The sequence below is a fragment of the Barbus barbus genome (assembly GCF_936440315.1).
Source record: "Barbus barbus genome assembly, chromosome: 31".
In the NCBI taxonomy this organism is placed as follows: domain Eukaryota; kingdom Metazoa; phylum Chordata; class Actinopteri; order Cypriniformes; family Cyprinidae; genus Barbus; species Barbus barbus.
Genome location: NC_136759.1, coordinates 9,206,895 through 9,228,776, shown reverse-complemented (window position 1 = coordinate 9,228,776; position 21,882 = coordinate 9,206,895). Strand labels below are relative to the sequence as shown.

The following is a 21,882-nucleotide window of genomic DNA, read 5'->3' as shown; positions in this document are numbered from 1 at the left end:
GACACAGCCTAAACATGAATCCATAACTCAATTCCCCAGACTTCCTATATTCAGGTCAAAATTAAGCTCTCCACTCAAAACAAGTCAATCTTGCTGAAAAAACAAACTTTGCTCTCAGACATGACACACAAACAGTAAAAAAAAAAAACAAACAAAAAAAAACACACACACTACAACACAGTATTACACACTGATGAGATAAATTCAAAACAATACTACAAAAACTGGTAATAAGTGTGGTACTCCCCAAATGTTTTATTCCTCAATTTAATGTACTGTAGAGTACAACAAACAACAACAAAAATAATTATTCTGCCCCAGTATCCCGTCTTTGGTCTGAGACAGGCCAAAGAACCTTTTTCAGTATCACAGGCTATACTGGCTCTGGCCAGGCAGCGGGGGTAAAATCCTCTTGCATGCCTGATGTCCTTGTGTCATTGTTCTCTCAAGAAAATGGTTAGTCATGTTGTCAATATAACAGTGCACTCTGTTAGTATTACCTGATGTAAACTATGGAAACAGTTTGAATAACAGTTACTGTATTGAAATACAGAAGGCTGCATTTCTTATGTATGCCATATATCCATTTCAAAAGTACAAATGTACACAATGCTGTATGTTGGATATTGATTGAAAGAGACTGGATATGATGCACAGTTACACTTTTACTAGTGGTCTGACCCAAAAAAAACACACACACATTACAACGTCATTATGACATTATGAAAAGAAAAAGAAATATGTGCACAAAGGCGAAAATAAAAATTAGAAAGTCCACTATCAGAATTTGTAAGTCTTGTGTTGTCCTCTTTTTATATATGCTTTTCAATTGAAGGTTCATGAGATGCACCTTTCAGCTATTTCAGAGAACTGGTTTGTCATTGGTTGATCTATATTTTCTTCATTAGTGGTAAATTTATAAAAAGTTTAATAGAAATGTGTAGAAAATATGCTTGACAGTTTATGACAACTAGATCAACCATTTTGCATTTACCGCAATGACTTATACGATGAACTAATAGACTTGAGGTTTTGAGGGGTAAGTCTATAGCACAGAGAGAATGATATAATACATTTTGAGCAACGTGACATTAGCAACTGATAATGTAGGAAACCACAGACAAATGTACATAATCAGTTGCATGAATGTACCAAAGCAATCGCAACTTGTTCAAAAGAATGAGAAACTTTTGACTAGATGATGTGTGGTTGAACAAGTTTGGCCCTTTTATCGCCATCGAAGGTTCTGATTGGTGTGTGATGAATTTAGATTCCTAGTGTTTCCACTTGGGTAATTGTGTGCTAATTGATCTCAAACTGTGCAGACTTGAGTGAAGAATATTTTCTGAAGAATACTTTCTAAATGACCACATGGTGTAAGCACTGAGAAATGTATGGATTTGTGTGTAGAGTTTTGCAGTAAAAGTTCACCAAATCTGACTCATGTGTTAAAGAAGGGAATAGTGTTTATAGTTCAGCAAAATGGGTGTGCTTTTTGAAAAATGGCTTTATGGTTTTGAAATTTTAGTTAAAAAGCCTGGTTATAGTGTTTTAGCAATCGAGAAAATCTGTAATGTTAAGAAATCCAAATGTGAGGATCAATGTGTCAAAAAAACAACAACAAAAAAAAACTGACAAAAACCAATAATGAATGTGGCCCATTGTTGTGACAGTGGTCTGTGGTTTCATGTTAGTTTCAACTTATAGTTTGAGCACAGGAAATGAGAGCATTTGTGCATGCACTGCCAGAACGAAAATCATGAACAAACAAGGGAAAGTCAGCGATTATACTCTACTTTGTCTTTTGGGTAAGTTGTTATGGAAGTGAAGGACATTTACACTTTCTGCTTGTCTCTGCTTTGTTCTTGTATTAATTGTGTGTTATTGTGTGTAGCTCTCATCATTCCTGGCTTTAGTAGAGTTTGGGTACTTCAGAACACAAATCAGGAGCTCTATCAAGTGGGGGATGCAGCAGTTATTACCTGCAAAGTAGATTCTGATCATGAGAGTGTTGAGAAGTGTAAATTCAAGTGGACTATTCCAAATTCAAATGAAGATCGCACAAATGATATACTGTATGCAGAGAAATATGATCAGCGTATCAGACTAAAATCATTCAATGACACATTCACAACACTGACTCTGAAAAGCCTGTCTATGAATGACACTGACAGTATAAAATGTATTGCATTTTGCAATGTGGACACAAGTTTTACTCGCATAATTGGTGAAGGGATCACCCTTCAAATTTCAGACAAAAAACTTGGATGGGGTAGGTTTTCATTTTGACTTCAGTTTTTTATGTTCTTGTAAGGTCATATATTTTAATGGATACAATTAATTGTTATATGCACAATTTCAATAGAAATATCACTAGTAAAACATTTTCTTCTTGTAATAAATTGTTATACTACAGATATGTCAGAAAAAACACAGACGATGGGCACTGAAACGATAACAGGTACCCACTCTTTCTCCACGCTGACCTTCATGTCTGAAAATCAGTTTGACAAGGACACTGCTATCACATTGAATTTTTATCTGATTTTAGAAAAATGCCACAGATTATTGGAGTAAATGATGTTTCTTTACTTGTTTCAGCTGGATTTGATGAATCAAAGTCATCTTTGTCCTGGATCAACTTTATGCTCATCAGCATAAATATTGTGGTGTTTATTGTAATCACGTTTATCTGTTTCTCTTTAGTAAAATACATGAAACGGAAGCACTAATTTTTCAAGCCTCTAATGCAAAGTATTACATAATTGTGAATACATTAATACTGTTGTGCGGCTTTGAACACACTGTGACGAGTCGGCTGCCTCCCCCCTGTCTATCATCACCACCCCGTCCCGTATTCGCCGCCCTTCACCAGGCTCCCGACGGGAGTGGGTGTGTGAGAGAGGAGGGGCGCTGAAACAGCCAGGGCTGGCGGCGTGTGATGAGGCGCACCTGACGTGAGTAGAGCCTCATCACCGCCGCCGTTTAAACGCCGAGCGCGCCTCTCCTCGAGAGACCGGTCTCTCCCCCGTGCATGCACGCTGGTGTCCTCGTGGGTCCAGGAAAGGGAGCGTAGAGGGAACTACCTGCCGCCGCCAGAGACGCGAGCGGCCGGACCCGCAGTCCGGCCGACACTGCACCCGCGATACGGCCGTCGGGCAAGGACGCCGGGCCGTGGAATCCCGTCGAGCACCCGGGGATGAAGGAGTTGGACGAAGCCGCCACAGAAGCCGCCGTCACCCGCGCCCCGGGACCTCCAGACGGGAGCGCGTGCGGCCGCCGGACTCCGCCCCTTACCTGGACCCTTCCCTCCTGAACACTGCCCTCCTTCACGAGCCCCGCAGCACAACGAGGACACCAGATCCCTGTTTATTTTGGACACTTTTCCCCCTTTGGACACTTTATTTTAAATATTTTGTTTAATAAAAACCTCTCCGAGGCTTGACGCCACGCCCACTGTGTCTGTCGTTGGCTCCTCCCGCCACAACACGCACACAGACACACACAGACACACACACACACACACACACAAACAAACAAACAAACATGATGCATGCATGTGCGGAGCATTGAACCTCTTCCTGTTTCAAATAAATCCTGTAACGAGATGGTAGGCGTATTTTTAATTTTTTTTACAAGCCATTTTCTAACATTCAGTAAAACTGACTGTTACTTTATAATATTCTGTATTAATATAGTCTTGCAAATATTGACTACATTGATTACATAGACACATACATAGATTAGACAGAGCATTTGATTTATTTTGACCCTGAGAAATCTATAAAAACTAATTTAGATAATTTTAAAGTTGACTTGTCTATTGTCTAAGAAACAAATATTTGTAAATCCTAAGAAAAACCCAGCATACATTTTAAGTGAAGCAGTAACAAAATGTTTGACACTTGTGTCAGGGAATTTTTAAAAGCATCTCAATTAGAATTTGCCCCCTTTGTATAAATTTATGTCCAAATCACAAGCTTCAAAATACCATTACCCACGAACAGGAAGAAAAATCTTCAGATTAAGGCATACAATAGATCTGAATGGAACATAAAACATGACAACATGATTCAAAGTAAGTAAATGACCAGACTGTGTCTTATTTCCTCAGTGTGTGATAAGAAGATTATGGGTTTCAATTCTGCCGAATTAAATTGAAATAGTTTAAATTTAAGGGCTTTATAAACTGCTGTTGCAAATGGTAATAGGCCCACTCATTACTCTCCAGCATAAGTTATTTTGTTTTCAGTCCTTTAAGAAATATTTTAAAATGGTTCAAATTAGTTAATTTTTTGCAGTTGATTGAATTATTTTTGCGAGTGTTATCACAGTATATAATCTTTCTTGAAGCATTTTAAATGCTTAAATCTGTTAACACTGCCAACTGTTTTTGCTAATTACTGCTATTGTGACCAAAATGTCAAAGTGCACTGCAGTAGGTTTACATTCACTAAGACAAACACGCAATACACCTTGCTACATGTACCCAGACACACGCATAAAAAAAAGAAATAAATAAAAAGCTACATTTTCTTAAAAAAATATTTTTCTTAGATTTAACCTACAATTATATAGTAATTTTGGACAATGTCCTCTCTGTAAAATGTAATGGATGACATATATTGTCCTATATTAAGAGCAATAATGTATATCTTTTATATTTACTTATATATCACCATGTATTGACAGGGTTTGGATGGATATACATGTACTGTACATGATGCATATGTCCAAAAATCTATTACATAAAAGTAAACAATAGGTCTAATAGGTTACATTGCTTATGGGCTCAAGCGTTTTGTTACCAGCAAAGAAAGTAAATGCTCAAATATTTTATTTTTTTTGAGATAGATAAAAGGGTGGATACTTAAGCAGGAAGAAATTACGGTAACACATTAGAATAGTGAACACTTATTCACTATTAACAACGACTTTTCCCTCATTAAATTCCTAATTTGCTGCTTATTAATAGTTAGTAAGGTAGTTGTTAAGTTTAGGTATTGGACAGGGATGTAGAATAAGGTCATGTAGCAGGCATTCATATGCGCTTAATTAGTACTAATAAATGGCTAATATTCTAGTAATATGCAGGCTAATAAGCAACTAGTTAAAGTTAGTTTTTTTTTCTCTCTTGACAATTTATTTTCTGCAGTGGATAAAAAGTAAAATAATTAAAAATAAAACAACAACATGATATAGATTGATATAGCAGAGAGGTTTTATATGGAAAAGTAGTACAAGTTGTCCAAAAGTAAAAGCAATTCAGCATACTTTCATTAGATTCCTGCCAACATCATGCATCCTGCTACCAACAACCCCTGGAAGCTACTTTATACTTTTGGTAAGCTTCAATGAAATCTCAGTCTGTAAAAAGAGTCCTTCATAGCTGAACAAAGCCTGTTCTTCCTTATTTCTCTGCTTTCATCAAAACAAATTGTTGAGCAACCCGCAAGTGAGAAACCATCACTCAACAAAATGAAAGTATGTCAACGTTCTCATTGTACCCAACCACTTACCTCCCCCATTCTTATACTGAAAAGTGATTCTTCATTTACAGGTTTGTAACTAGCTATAATGAGCAGTAACATGTTTTGCAACCCTAGAAACAAGCCCAACTTTTCTGTTTTGTGCTATTAATCTTGAATTGAGATAAAATGACTAAAGTTTAATTTCCTATGTTAATAATAACCAGACGCTTGCTGACAGGATGATGCTGTTCATTATAACAATTCCAAAATTTAAATGCCACAGTCAATTTGTGTGGGTCATTTATAATTTTATTGTCCTTTTAATGCAAGTACAAGAAGCCAGATCAGTTCACAGGTTGCTTGCTCTTACAATACATGTCAATTAAAAATATAACACATTAGTTGGCCTTCCAATCATATCCAGAACATGTCTTTGGTGAAATTCAGAATGAATCGAGATCAGCTTATTAATTGCATTGGTTTCAGTAGCTTAATGACAAGTTCCTTAAAGCACCAGTTCAACAAATTACATCTTTACTTTTAATCCAATTACAGTATTTTACATTATCAAGCTGTATCTTCAATACATGCTAGTCATTTGAAAGATAAAATGGGAGTGTAAATGATCAACACTATGTGTTTCCACCTTAACCGTCACTTTACTGATTCTTCAGCAAGACGAGGAAAGATTTTGAAGTACTAATGAATGGACACAAATGAATCAATCTGGATACAGTTGTGCTCTCAGTTAATTCGTTTAGTTTTCAAGCATGAGACCCGTTCAGTGTATACAGTCCAAATCTATATAGCAAATGACCCAAACTCCAATTAATATTGACTTAAATAAAAAATACATATAATTACATCCAAAACACAGCATTGAAAAAGGCAATAATGCAGCAGTTAAAACATCCGTAACTTTGTTTACATTTCTATTGGTTCAGGATAAGAGAGGGAAGGGTCATCTCAACCAAGAGAAGACACATATAAACTTTAATTCAATCCCAATTGAATACGCTGTCCTAAATCTACCTGATGCTGGTACGAAATCTATATAAGAGTCCTAAATTAGGGCATCAAACCACAATTTTAACTAATCACAATTCATAAATACATATCAGAGCGATCAAAACAACAGTAGGCCGTTCATGTTTTGCTTTAAGTGCCATGAGCTCTGGTGCAATGTGTTGTATTAGGCGTCTAACCTGGAGAGGTTTATAAATGAGGATTTATGAATCTAATGATGCCTTAAAAATAATTAGTATGCCTCGAGAAGCTGTGTGGTTAAACAAGCTTTTTCTGTGGTTTGGTTTCAGTTCATGTGTGTTCAAAATGTTGCAGAACAAAGGAAGACAAACAAAGGCAATCAAATACAAACAATCGTGTCATACGGTTTGGTGTGTCTTGACTTTTTTCTAAAATAGATAGGATTTCACAGGACAGAGTTTGGTTTGGTATAAAAGTGTAGTTTTGGTCTGAAATAACGATAAACACAAACGTACCGGGCCCACATTTTGGTTTCACTTCTGCTGATATGTCACGTAATATATAAACACAGGATGATGCCGTATTCTTCTCAAAAACCTGTTCGGTCTACTAATAAAAAGATTTAGAGCAAGACATGTCCTTTCTACAACAGGCTAACAGTAATTGTTGCGTTTACGTTATTTGTGTCACAGCGACAGACACCCAAACATTTGATTTAAAATTTCTATCATGTACTAGAACAGAAATGCATTAGACGGACAACTCTAGAACCCTCTAATATAAAAAACAAACAAACTTGATTTTCAAGACGTAGTGACATGTACAGAAACTTAAACCAGTTCTGGAATCACATTTTGTCAGTCAAAGTTGTTTACCACTTTTCAGAGGTGACACTAGTTTCAGTTACGCAACACAAACCCTCAACAGCTAAATCAACTACTGTATGAGAACGGAACGGTTAGCTAAGCCAACTAACCTACGCTCTAACCGTTGCGGTGTGTTAGGAGGAATGTGAATGGAGCCTATGTCTACCGAAGATACATTCAGTCAGGAGTTACTGTGTCATTTTCTTGTGCTGGTTTATACAACAGTCCGTTTTCATTCAGCCATGTTAGGAAATGTTTCGTTCTCTGTGTGAGCAGCACAAGGTCATCTTTATCTCCACACGTTGCTTCGATACAAATTAATGATAGAAACGTCTATTCGAGTTACGTCTTTAGTTATGTACACGTCATTGTTGCACTGTGATATTTTCATTTTTATCAAAAAGCAAGAAACAGGACCAACACAAGTACGTTATAGCATCATACACCAAATTTTGCATGCTTTTCTTTACGCGTATGGACTTCAGATTAATTAGAATTGACTTTTAAAGAAGCAATACCAGAAAAATATTCTAAGCTTTCGGGTAGTATTGTTCAATGAACGTTCGTGGTACATTTAAAACACTGATTCAGTTTCTTACGGTGTGATTTGAGACTAAGAACCTACCAGAATGTCAGACGGATGAGTTATACGTGAATACAAACCTCGAATGAAACTAGCAGTCTAAAATGACTCGAATCTATAACGTCATCTTAGAGGGTCAAAACATCTTCTGGTGAACTCAAAAATATATCATTCATATCAGTTTCACCATGAAATAAACTCTGTTTTGAAAATAGAAATGACAAAACAAACCACTCGGGTCGATCATGTTTAGCTTCTTTGAAACACGTAATGCATTCGAAAAGGAAGTGTGACGCTATTCCAAGATTTTAAAAGGGCCGAACATGCTCGGCGCGGCCACACCCTCATGAACAAAATCAAAAACCGGGGGATAAAGGAGCTTTCGGTGCTCTGCGGATTCTTTTATTAGTGTCTCTCCCTGATGAGAGAGTAGTATGCAAACGTTTTACTACAAACTCCCTATTTGCGTGCCGGGTTTGTTGTACATTTTGAACATCGGTCATATAGACATACATACAGTACGAGGGAGAGGGGGTTGCAGTGGGAACCCCAATCGAAAAACGGGAGGCGAGAGAGGAGGGCATGGCCTTGAGACTGCAGAGCCCTCCTCAGTTCATTTGCTCAAAGAATTTGTAAGTGGGGTTTTCATAGCCGTGATTCTGCATCTTATTCAGCTGTCTCTCCTCGGGGGTCAGCATGGGGTCGACCTGCTGGGAAAGATGGGGAAAGAATCGCTTAGAATGGAGCATAAGTGAAATTAAATGGGAAAAATTAATGAACGGAAACATTATAATACGCTGGCCGTGAGCAAATCTCAAATCATTAAGGCAGGCACATTTGAGCACGCTTCCCATATGGAAAAACTTTATAAAATTTAACAAGATTAGAGAGTTCTGTTATCACATGTGTGGCCAACCAGCATACAAATGCAGGATATGCAGAGAGAAGAAAAAAATATACCATAGTTTGAGTGTTATCAAATACAAATCTCAATTTTCTTTTTAAGAATAAAATGACAGGATACTCAAATACCTCATCTAATAAATGTAATATTTCAACACTGGTAAATCTTTGATAAATCTATTCACATTTCTCTCTTTTTTTGTAATAGAAAGCAGCCATTTTTTGAAATTATTTCCAATTTTGTGATGGTCTTTCCATCTAGAAAGCTAAACAATTCTAAATTATACAAGTACAATATTGTAATAGTAATATTTAATATGTAGTTAATATTATAATTTAGGTCAAAGTGTGAGGCCATCCTAATTTCAAAAGGCTATTTATAGGAATATCTTGAGAATGATTCCATACACTATATGCATTCAAATATATAGGTAGCATCATTTTCCATTGCGTACATGCTTGATTCTCTCAATTATTTGTGCATAATGATCATCTACCATCATTATAATATCATGTAACATGAATTCATATAATAATCTACCATTTATCTATAATGGCATGCCATCTAAACTGATCTAAACTGATACTTGTGTGAGATCATACGTATTTTTCATATTTTCAGTCTTCATTCTTCTTATACTGTGTAACATATAATCATAGTTTTATATGCAAGTCTGAACAACCTCTGTTTCTGTTAAGAACTGATAAACAAGTAGATGGTGCATCAGGGAACTGGAAGTATGCCAATGCTTGGGCAGGCAGAGAGGGAGATAAATGTAGTTGTGATTTCTGTGTTTCACATATAAAAGGAACCAGTTTTGTGATCTGAAACGTACATTATGAGATACTAGTTGGCAGAACACTGTATGTACAACATGTATATGTATGTATAACTATTTAATTAAATATTAAATTCAGTATCATGACTTGACTTTTCCTGTTATGCTTTTTTCCCTATCAAATCAAAATATCAGATTAGATATCAAAAGACTAGATATCAAACCATATATCAGCAGGAAGTTGCTTCAGGGGTTGGTTGTTACTTCCTTGTGTTATAGCCAAATATAAGTTACTTAAATGGGTCAGGGTGTATTTGAACCAGAAACACCAGCCAGAAGCCATTTTGAATCTGGGTTTGACCTCGTTTCTTGGACTTGCTGCTTCAAATACAAACACACAAATGTCACCAGTGATCCTCACATATGAACTCTCACCTCCACTATGCCATGACTGATGGTTCCATATGGCTTACGGCGGACTAACAACAAGCTGATAACCATCACCATTGCGATGGCCACGGCAACCACCAGCAGCCCCACCATTGCCCCACGGTTAAACGTCTCCAAAACATCCGGCTGCTGTGATAGAAAACAGTGAGGCATTGACTTTCACATTCAGTATAATACAAGAACCAAATCAGCAGCTAACTCTATTTGCTCAAGATGGAAATGCATCCTATCCATGTCCTCCAAATGCATCATATTCTATCCATGTTCGAGTGTAACTAAGCATATAGTAACTTTTAGTTAAGTGTCCAAATAAATTATTCACATCTATGTTTATGCTGCACTTAAAAGTACAATGAGAAATATTTGGCACAGTAAAGAGCTAAATTAATAAAACTTAACATTAGACTTGACAATAGAAATGAATTGACAAATGAAGGGCTTTAGATGCTCACCAGCTCATCTCTCTGGATTCCTGGAGACTTGTAGACCACCTGCTTCAGCTCTACAGATGTATTGATCTGAGGAACACACAAACACCGAGTTAATCATGTGACAAGAAAATCATTTTTAAATTCTACTCAAGCTTGCTACTTAGAAGTACCGAATAATTAAAAATATATATGTATAAATCATATTTTTTTTTTTTTTTTTTACTTAATATCAACTCTTTCAACTCCAGATGGTGCCATCCAGTGGTCAAACTGCAAGAAATGCCATACTGTCTTATTTAGATACCAAGCAGTATTTAGTAAGTACTAAGCATGAATTTAATTTGAAAGCTAAGTCACTTTGGCAAGAAAGCATATGCTGAGCAATACTGTACATGCATAATGTAAATGTGATATTTTGTGTTAGAATTTGTCCTAACCTTCTCCTCATATTCATAAGTTGGTCCTCTCTCGGAGGTGGTGTAGTCATACTCATCCACTGATGAAACTGTGGACGTATAGACATAGAAATATATAACTATAAATAAATAAATATATATAACACACACACGCACACACATGTATGTATATTCATATAGTATATATGTGAATATATATATATATATATATATATATATATATTCAACTATACAGTATGTAAACAAACTATAACATGAAATGATATTACAGTAAGTATGATCACAGTTTTAGGATTTACCTTTCTTTTCATTAGGCTGGGGGTCTACATTACGAAAAATTAAAGAGATAAAGGGAATAGGATAAAGGTTAGTATTTTCAGATTGTTAACATGCTCAAGAATGTTTTGTGTTAAGCTCCATTTCCTTCCTCATATTGCATGTGTTTTATATAGTTGTGGTTATTGTACCGATGCGTGGTGGGTAAGGGCGATTCTGAAAAGCTCTGTCTTCTTCCTCTTCGTCATCTCGCTCTTCTTCGCTCTCGGCAGGAAGCAGCTCTTCAGTGGTGCGCGTCTCAGAAAAGGAAGTGGTCATGAGCTCGCTGATGTCCCCCCTCTCTGTTCTCACCAACTCCTCTGCAGAGACACATAGATTCAGTGAATGATTTTGAAAATGTTTTGACTTTTGAGGCAACAAAAGATTCACAAAAACACATCTTACGGATCTCATTGTGAAGTTTCTCAGCCAGGCCAGGGACCTTGTAGAGCAGAGCCAGGCTCTGGTTCATTCTCTCTTCGATCACATGGAGGTGTGTGTACACCTTCAAACACAGATATGAAAATACTTTTTCATTCATATTTGCACTATTTGACATGACCAAACAAATCTTTTTCATATCTGCATTAAACAGGCAGACATGAGCAGCAAGACATTTTGGTTTCTATTCATGCTGTGCTAGGTAGCTCCGCCCACACTAAAATCTTATTGGTCCAAAATTCTGCTTCACACAACAATACATTACAAATCACATATGTTCTGATAGGCTATTATTATTTAATAATAACACAATTAATGATCATGATAATGATAATTCATAAATATTTAATAATAATAATAATTCGGCTGAATTTATTTTCACGTTTATTTCAACATCTTAATAGTAGGGATTAATTAGTTAACTGTTAATAGTAGTTTATGCATTGCAAAATAGTTGCTAATGTTAAAACCTTAAATTACTGTTTACAAATCAGATCTTATTGTAAAGTGTTAAAGCTGTAGCCATGAATGGAAGAGCAGATTTGGGTGTGCGTCTCAAACCTGGAACTTCATCTGCTCAGCTTTCTGGGGGTCAGCAGACTCAATGTGCTGGTAATGACGTAGAGTGTGACGTCTGTCCTTCTGCTCTGCGGCCATATAACGCTTCAGAGCCTGAAGAACACGGTCCGGCTGTGAGGGAGTAGGAGAAAGAGAAATCATGTCAACAAGAGACTGGTAGTGAATTAGAAACATAATATTTAATACTGTGCTACATGAACAATCAGCTATAAATAGATAAGCAATCTTTTTGACAGTAGAGCTTGGCACTAGCCACAGCAAGGTCACAGGTTTGATTCCCACAGAAAGCAAAAACAGACAGAATGGTACACTAATATTGCCAAAAGTATTGGGTCACCCCCTTCTAATGAACAGGTTTGACTACTTTAGTAATTTCCATGAGTACAAATCTTAATGTTTAAGCATATAATGGTATTCTAGGGAACTGTGTGCTTCTAATTTTATGGCAACAGTTTGGACAGAACCCTTTTCTAGTCTAACATGACAGTGCCTCTGTGTATAAGGCAAGGTTAAAAAATAAATGATTGATTTGTGCTAATATTCTCATAGCAGTTCTCTGTAAGAGGGACAGACCTGTGGAGGGTCGCTCTGCACAGCGCTCAGATAGCTCTCCAGAGCCAGTCTACGGTTGTTATTCAGAGTGGCAACAACGCGGGCCAGGTGCGTCTCCACCAGCCTCTGCCTCTCACCTGCTACCTGCTCCTCAAGGGTCTGCAAAACAGACTGGAAATGCTGGGAAAGAGAGAGAATAGGAGAGAAATTTGTGAGAATAGTCACAGACTAAACACAAAGTAGCATTCACTGTAACACTTTGGTATAGGGACCAATTCTCACTATTAACTAGCTGCTTATTAGCATGCCTACTATTAACATATTGACTGTTTATTAGTGCTTATAAAGCACATATTCTGCATGACCATATTCTACATCCATAATCCTATACCAATACATAAACTATTAATAAGCAGCATATTAGGAGTTTACTGAGGCAAAAATCGTAGTTAATGGTTTGTTAATGGCGAGAATTGAACATTAAAATAAAGTTTGACGGCATTCACAACCCATTTTACTTTTGAATTGTCACATACTTCAAATTGAAATAGGATACTTGACAAAAAAAAAAATTGTAAGGCTGATAAAAGTGGCCATTTCTATAACGAAATGTCGCAAGTTTGTCCACTTTTGAAGAAGATTTCTTTACCAGGATGTTAAGGATAAAGATCAAGTTCACCCTCAAGAAAACTATCAATATTTACTATTGTTACTATAACCTTTATTTGCATCATGTGGAACCCATTTTACCTTAGACTATTCAAGTAGATCATGAGTCATAAAATACTAAATTGCTTAGTTTTTTTTTTTTATTCAAGAAGAAGAAAAAATGTAGAATATGAAAAAGTCTAGAATATGACCCCTTTAACAGATTTCATACAATTTTGGGGTTACAAATTTGCAGTTGGATTTTATTGTTACTTTTCTTTTCTTTTTTAAAGAAAAGTTTAGCTCATCAAGGCTGCATTTATTTGATAAAATACATATTGTTTACAATTTGAAATATTTAAATTGTATTCTATTTTAATGTATTTTAAAAAGTAATTTATTTCTGTGATGAAAAGCTGAATTTTCAGCAGTCACACTCATTACTCTAGTCATTAGTGTCATTCAAAAATGATTCAAGAAACATTTACTATTATTATCAATGCTGAAAAAGTTGTGCTGCTTTATATTTTTGTGGAAAATGTGATGCATTTTTTCAGATGTTTGTAACATTACACATTAAATCATGTTAAACCAATTTAATGCATTCTTACTTAATAAAAGTATTCAAAAATAGAATTAATTCATTCCTTTCTTTACCTCGTTCAGTGCCTGGCGGTCTGACTTGGGCAGGTTCTTTGACTGGTTGTCTGCCTCTGCCCACTCCTTCATGATCTGCATGCACAAATAAAGCCATGATTCCCTCTTAAACACTCTTAGGTCACATAAGATCTTATACGCACACATCGATAGTCCCGCCTCCCTCACCTCATTGATGCGTTTCATTCGCCGTTCTTCCAGGTCCAACTTGGCACGTAAGAAATTGGCATGTTCACTGTCATCGCCCGGCATCTCGAAGTAAACATCCACACCATCTGTAGGACGAGGAGTGGGCACTACCAACAGGAGAGAAAGAGAGTTACTTAAGCACCAATCAGTGATTATTCAATCGATTAATCTATCAAGAGGGAAGGAAGGATCAGTTCAGCTCAGCGAGACTGAAGTAGCATCAATCCCAGCAGTGTGTTAACTTAAATCTCCATATGAGAGGGAGTTAAAAAGGAAGCATTAAAAATGCAATGTCGTTTAACCTCACGCATCCTGTTTAACCTCTGCTGAGTGTCTGTGAGTGTGAAAGAGATAATGTATGACTCTTGACGCATGAAACATCAGCAAGACTCACGGTTGTCCATCCGTGTTTGAGGTTGGGTGGAGCCTTTGGCAGTCTGGAGGTTCTTGTCGTAGTAGAAGTTGTCCATGTAGTCTTGACCTTGGAAATGAGAGTCGATGGGATACTCGTACTCCTCCTGGTCTTTCACCGTCGTTGCGGCTTCCTCCTCCTCAGCTTCCTCTACCTCAGCTGCCTCTTCATCATTGCCTTCTTCCTCCTCTTCTTCTTCTTCTGCTTCTTCCTCCACTACCTCTTCCTCTTCCTCCTCCATGTTGTCTTCCTCGATGTCCGTCTCAGGAGAGGGACTGGGAGTGGGTGGCGTCGTTTTCACACTGATTGAGTGAGAATGATTTTTAGAGTTATTTGTGTAGTCTGTACATTTTGTTCTGTACATATAGTCTGTACAGAAACACAATCTACTGAGCTGATTCTACTTGGTGAATCAAACATACAACACAACCAGTGTAGCCTGATTCCCGTACAAATTACTCTACTGCGCTGATTCTGTTTAGTGAATAAATCATTCAATGCAACCAATTTAGTCTGATTCTTTAACACATTTCTCAGCCAGTTATTTTTAATGAATCAAAAACATACGGACCATAAGTGACTTTTAATTAGGCGATTCTTTTTAGTGAATCAAACACATACAGTGCAACCATTGTAGTCTGATTCACAAACATATGAGTCTTATGAAGTGGTTCTTTTTAGTGAATCAAACATACAGCACAACCAGTGTAGTCTGATTCCTGAACGAAAGGCTCATTTAAGCTTATTCGTTTTAGTGAACCACATACAGTGCAAACAGTACAACCTGATTCTTTAATTTATGAGTCAGTTTACTAAGCTAAATAAAAAACATACATTGTAATCAGTTTAATCCATTTCTTGAATAAATGGCTCAAATGAGTTGGTTCTTTTTAATGAATCAAACACATTCAGTGCAACCAGTGTAGTCTGATTCCCAAATGAATGACAATTATGAGCTGATTTTTGAACAAATGACTCATAGCAGACGGCTCTTTTTAGTGAATCAAAAACATACAGCTCAACCAGTGTAATCTGATTCCTGAACAGATGACTCTAATAAGTCCCAAACAAATGAATCATATGAGCTAATTCTTTTTAGTGAACCAATCACATACAGTTTACAACTACAGCAACTATGGGATTAAAATGAGTTAAATTAGGATTTAAGTATTGCAATAATTATTTTAGATGTATTACTGAAATCTTACCATTTGGTAAAATAACTGAATTTACTCCTTAAAATGCTAAAAAAAATGGAACCATAAATTTTGAACCTTTATTCTGAGAGTGAAACGGACTACTGAAATTCTTTACCTGGTGACCACTTTTTCTCCAGCCATGGACACGAAGGGTGTTGTTTCTCCTTGTACAGCGTCTGTAGTCTCCATCTCTCCTCGTCCACTCGATCCTGTCCTGCCGGGGCAACAGACGTACTCCACCCCACGGAAACGGTCACCACACGGCAACAACATCCCATAACTATGCAGCTCCAGACTGTCAGCTGTGCAGGCCTAATGAGCAGAGCAAAAGATGAATGACTTTTTTGTAATTGTGTGTACGTGTCAGGGTGAAATGACCTACAAACGTCAAATGGGAAAACTTTAAGTACCAGGAGATACTGGTGATAGTACAGGGAGGAAATGAGAATAGAAGATCATAGATCACAGCGGGAACTGCAATTTCATAGGCATCAGACTAACCATTAAATATGTGAAGCTATTAAAACTGAATTCCAGTTCTAATACTTTTCCAGGTTGTAATTTTGTGAGCTTTTATTATTTACCTCTTTGGCGATGTTGTGCCAGTACACGTAGCTCTCACAAGAATCCATCTGCTCCTGGTGTAAGAAACGGCAGCGATCTGGAACCAAGAGCGCCTCGCTGACATACTCACCCACTGAGAGACAGAGACAATTACATGGGTCATTTAAAACATTGTAAAAAATCATTATTAATTAAGGATGTATATCACTGCTCAAAAGTTTGGGGCCAGTAATAAAATTGAAGAAAATGAATAGTTTTATTTCATTAAATTAAACTAAACTGACAGTAAATATATGTATAAAGTATAAGCATGTTACAAATGTTATTTAAAATAATTAGATTTAAATTAAATTATGTTCTGTTTAACTTTCTATTTCAAAGTAGCTTGAAAAAAGTGTATCATGTAGAATCATGGATTCCACAAAAAAAAATAATAATAATAACATATATAAAGCAGTGCCAATATTTTCTATGGAATTATTTATAAATAATAAGTTAAAAATGTAATTGTGACTTTTTATTTCACAATTCGGACCTTGTTTCTGGGAATTCTGATTAAAAATCTCACAATTCAGTTTTATTTTCGGTCTCATAATAATAATAATACTTATTATTTAAAAAAAAAAAAACTTATCAGAATTGCAAGTTTATATCTTGTGACATTATATCTTGTGCAATAGTGAAAATTGTGAGATTTAAATACAGAATTGTGAGATAAATGACCTTATTTGCAATTAACTTTTTAATTTTCTTATTCTGTGGCAGAGATGGGCTTCCATAGTTTCAACTTTGCTAATAATGATAAATAATTGTGAATGCTTTCCGAAGGATCGTGTGACACTAAAGACTGAAGTAATGGCTGCTCAAAATCCACAGGAATATATTTTAACCCATATTAAAAATCAAACACTTATTTTAAATTGTAATAATATTCCACACAATGTCTCTTTTCACTGTATTTTTGATCAAATAAATACAGCCTTGGTCAGCACAAGAGAATTCTCTCATAAACATGAACAAATTCTACAGACCCCATACTTTTGAACAACAATGCAATTATGATAATGACCAGAATATATAAATAAATTCAAAGAAAATATAATGAGAAATGGGGAAGACAATACTGGCAATAAAAAAAAAAGTGGCGTTAGCATTTCTGAAAATGCCCACATGAGATGATGTTGCAAATAAAAGAATCTAAGATGTGGGAACTTGAAATATGTGCAGTATGTGAGCAAAAACCAAGGACAAAAGCCCCTCAGAGCCAAACAGCTGCAGAAGCATTACATATTCATCAACATTAGTACTGAGCCAACACGTTTATGATTTATTTATATATACTTGCTTGTGATATAAGATGCTTGTGAGGCACTGCAGAGTACAGTGTACTACAAAACGATGCAGAAACTAAATGTACATTGACAATTCATTCTTAAAATAATAGTTATGTGTATATGTTTACATGATTGATTGAACTACATGTAATATTGCTGTTTAAATCTGGTCTACATTGTGTTTTTGATGGGATATCTGTATTATAAACTGTTCAGGGTGTATTTTTGACTCACCCAGACAACGGTAGGGCACGACGATGAAGGAGCGGGTCTGACAGTGACCCCAGCCCTTCTTACACCAGCCCGGGATGGTCGCTGGAGATGAGGCCTCTTCCACATGGGAAATCTGCAGTCCTGGATACATCTGGCATACCGCGAGAGCGACAGACACAAACACACATGAGGAAAGAGCAGGGACAGGAGTCAGGATCACAACAGTTGGAAAAAGGACAGGGGAATAGTCAGTTTATCATGCAGAGAACAGAAAAAAACACAAAGGGGATGAGAAGGAATGGGACAAAAATAAATAAATGGCACTCCAGGATATTGCACAGTGAACTATTCTTGATTCTGAAAATGTAGCTGCACATGGGAGTCTTTTAATATAACCATATAGCTAAACCACAAATGCAATTAATAACAAGCCAGATAAATACATAATGGATGCTTTTTTTTTTTTTAGCTGATGGTTACTTTTTAATGGGAAACCTCTCATTTGACCACAAGAGGGAGTGGCTGAGCCAATCTTGCCAGCTGAGACTGCAGCACTTTACAGTTAATAAAATTCATTTCTGTATTTGGCACCAGGGGGCGTCAGAAAACTCATTGCGTATTATTCCCGAATTTCCAAAGCAATTACACCTCACCTTCAAAACATGTTTGCAGGGGCACTGAGCCATACCGAGTCATCTGTACATTATTAGGATTTATTTATGATTCAAAACATCATAAATAAACTGAATGTTATAAATCAAAGATGGGAGGGAGAATAGGATAAGAGGGAAAATGAATAGAAATATGTACGTATATTCAGGAATATACATGAGTTTATTTTCACATATAGTTTCACTATATATTTTTATATATAGAGATTTGACAAGACAAGGTCAGTCACACAGATATAAAAATGAGCAACTTGTAATTAATAACATATATCAAACCTCATAACAATTAATATTTAACACTATTGTTTACTTGTCTTCCAATATTTTGTCCTAAAATATACAGTACATACACGATACATTAAAATAGATTTTAATGTAATCTATTTTAACATTTTAACATTTTTATATTTAGGATAACACTAAATTGTTAATATAGTTATGACTAAAAGTGTTGCACACACTCTGCTGCATTTCAACACAGGACAACCTTGAGTTCATTTTGACATAATTATGACATATTGTTCAAATTAACATCATGAATTTTTAATTTTTTTTTAAATAGAGTATTGTTCTGGATACATGCATGCATCAAATCAATTCGCACTGGGTTGAAGCGAGTGAGAGTGTAATCTTACAGACATATGGGAAGGGATTATTATGTTCTAAACAAGCTCTGGCAATGAGGCCGCAGTCCACAAGCAGACCGCCTGCTAGTCTAAACCTCATCCAACCAGGAGAATGACATATTCTTTGGCCTCTTCATTCAATTTTGATGTCACTCTTGCCAGCTAGCTTATGTATATGCCACTTCGTGCCAGGCTAGAATGCAGGCACAATAATGCTTTTAAAAGCCAGTAGGCGGAATGACTGGTTGAGCCCAGATTAGCGCACAACGAGGTGATTTTATACAGCGGTGGTACGGACAGTGTGTTGATTCAGACAAGGTTGAACAGACATTGCTGGCTCTTATAGAGCACAGACAGACAAAAGCACGCTTTTTTTCAGACTGACATCTCAATTTTCAGAATTGTTGTCATGCACTAATACAGGCTTAAACTGATTTCAGCCATGAAATACGCACATATTTGGCGAGACGCATTGCAGTATTTGGCAATGGAGTCATACTGAATGACCAGAAGAATGCAGGAAAGCATGGCATTTTTCACTCTCATTATCCATAAGGAATGCAATGGAAATTGGCATTTTGTTCTATTTTGCAATGTTGATATCCTGAAGGAACGTGGAAGAGTATTCGGAAGCGCTGATGAAAAACAGAGGAAAACAACCAGGCATCATTGCTCATCCCTAATTCCTCTAGATGAGACAAAAGCGAACTAAAAACTTGCAATCCTCTTAGGAGTCAGAAAATACAGTCATATTAGCCGCACAATACGTTTGAGCTTGAGGCTTACAGAGACCATAAATCTCCACCACTGATTGATGGTGAAGAATATGGCCATTATCCTGCACACTTAATATGGCGAGAGTTAGAAAGAGATTTGCATTGAGTTCCCTGTGTATGCACGTAAATGGCATTTTAGTCTTGTTTTACAATGCTAATATTAGAGCAGGCTGCCCTCGGCGTTCACCTTGAGGACATGCTTGAGTGGAGATTGTCTGCGGATGCTTGTCCACATAGTAATTAAACCAATCAGTGTGCATGCTAATGTAGGTGCGCTGAGTTTGATGTTTAGTGCTTGACTGAAATGAATTACATGAGTCAAACAGAACAGAATAAAAGTAGAAGAGAACAAAATACAATGAGTCAAATAAAATAGAAAAGAACACTGAAATATAGCAACAGAATAAAACAGAACCACAAAGCAAATAGAATAGAATCAAAGCAAAACATAAAACAAAAATCAAACAATTAAATAAAAAATCTAGACTAAAATTGAATAGAATAAAGCACAAAACTAAATACTGTAAATTAAGTTTAAAACAAAATAAATAAGCAAGAGCAGAACACAAACAAACAAAAAATGGAATAGAATTTGACTAGAATAGGATAGAGCACAAAACTATAAATAGAGAATAGAGCTCGAACAAACAAGCAAAAAACAAAAATAAAACAAAAGAACAGAATGTAACAATGGAGTACAAAAGATTAGACTAAACTATGGTAAATAAATAAATAGACTAGACTAAAATGCAATGAAAAATAATAGAATAGAATGCAAAATAAAATACTGTAAATAAAGTTTAAAACAAAAGAAATAGGTAAGTAGAACAAAATAAAACAAAACTAAAACTAAAAAAAAAAAAAAACATGGAATAGAGCATACCAATGTAATAGAAAGACTAGACTAAAATGGAATAAAAAATAATAGAATGCAACACAAAATACTGTAAATAAAGCTCAAATAAACAGGCAATAATAGCACAAAAACTAACAAAAACAAAACTAAACAAAAAAAACTACAAAAAAGAAAACAAATGGAATTCCATGCATCAACGGAATAGAAAAGACTAGACTAAAATAAAATAGAAGAGAGTTTAAAACAAAAAATAAAGTTTAAACAAACAAACAAACAAAACAAACCACAAGAAACAAAACAAATAGGCAAGAACAGAGTAAAAACAAACAAAAAAAACAAAAAAAAAAAAACAAACCAAAACAAATAGATGAGAACAAAGCACAAACAAACAAACAAAAAACCACATGATAGAATAGAATAGAATAGAATAGAATAGAATAGAATAGAATAGAATAGAATATCACCTCTTGGCAGTATGACAGGATCTTGCTGGGCTGGGTGAAGCATCCCTGTCGCCCCTGAGGATCTGGTTCCCACTGTCCGCTCTCAGTGTTCATGTGTAGAAGCTGACGACCACAAAACATGGCAATCTGAGGTTCTGCCACATGAGGACTAACTGGTCCATTCACCTCTGTCATGGCCAGAGCCTGAGAAAGAGAGAGAGATTTGGACTTAATAATGTCGATTCCAAGTCAGAATGACCCTCAAATCTACATTAAAGCATTATTTGCTGTACATACATGTTCTAGGCAGGTGCTTTCTTATGGAACTACACTTGTGACTATGAGCAAAGCAAGAATTTGTGCCAATTTATTCAAATATATAACAATATAGTAAACGTATTCAAGAGGATGATGTATACAACAAGAAGATTCTCTTAGAGAAGACATGCAAACTTTATATCTTGTAGTGTAGTATTGATAAAGTGAAAGAACTTGAATTGTTTTGAAGTTCGGAGTGGCCT

The 21,882-nt window shown here is 36.0% G+C and overlaps 1 protein-coding gene and 1 long non-coding RNA gene across 5 annotated transcripts in view; one reads left to right on the top strand and one right to left on the bottom strand.

Annotated features, from left to right (window-relative positions):
• Positions 1–1,741: 1,741 nt before the first annotated feature.
• LOC306851567 lies at positions 1,742–3,449 on the top strand. Its single transcript, XR_013782515.1, has 4 exons — positions 1,742–1,808; positions 1,895–2,272; positions 2,417–2,461; positions 2,602–3,449. It is a non-coding gene; the product is annotated as an uncharacterized lncRNA (long non-coding RNA).
• Positions 3,450–5,200: 1,751 nt separating this feature from the next.
• Positions 5,201–21,882, bottom strand: part of aplp1 (amyloid beta (A4) precursor-like protein 1) — a 56,256-nt gene continuing 39,574 nt past the window's right edge. The window contains exons 2-17 of one of the 4 annotated variants that reach the window (XM_079387865.1): positions 21,383–21,565; positions 18,011–18,140; positions 16,463–16,575; positions 15,994–16,190; positions 14,662–14,981; positions 14,247–14,374; positions 14,079–14,153; positions 12,795–12,953; positions 12,204–12,332; positions 11,607–11,706; positions 11,354–11,521; positions 11,186–11,209; positions 10,908–10,975; positions 10,492–10,557; positions 10,025–10,168; positions 5,201–8,614 (exon numbers count right to left, since the gene is read on the bottom strand). In XM_079387865.1, the coding sequence (XP_079243991.1) occupies positions 8,516–8,614; positions 10,025–10,168; positions 10,492–10,557; positions 10,908–10,975; positions 11,186–11,209; positions 11,354–11,521; positions 11,607–11,706; positions 12,204–12,332; positions 12,795–12,953; positions 14,079–14,153; positions 14,247–14,374; positions 14,662–14,981; positions 15,994–16,190; positions 16,463–16,575; positions 18,011–18,140; positions 21,383–21,565 (2,103 nt within the window). In that variant the 3' untranslated portion in view covers positions 5,201–8,515. Of the gene's footprint in view, positions 8,618–10,024; positions 10,169–10,491; positions 10,558–10,907; positions 10,976–11,185; positions 11,210–11,353; positions 11,522–11,606; positions 11,707–12,203; positions 12,333–12,794; positions 12,954–14,078; positions 14,154–14,246; positions 14,375–14,661; positions 14,982–15,993; positions 16,191–16,462; positions 16,576–18,010; positions 18,141–21,382; positions 21,566–21,882 lie in introns of all 4 variants that reach the window. The other 3 variants (XM_079387864.1, XM_079387867.1, XM_079387866.1) reach the window with 3 other exon arrangements.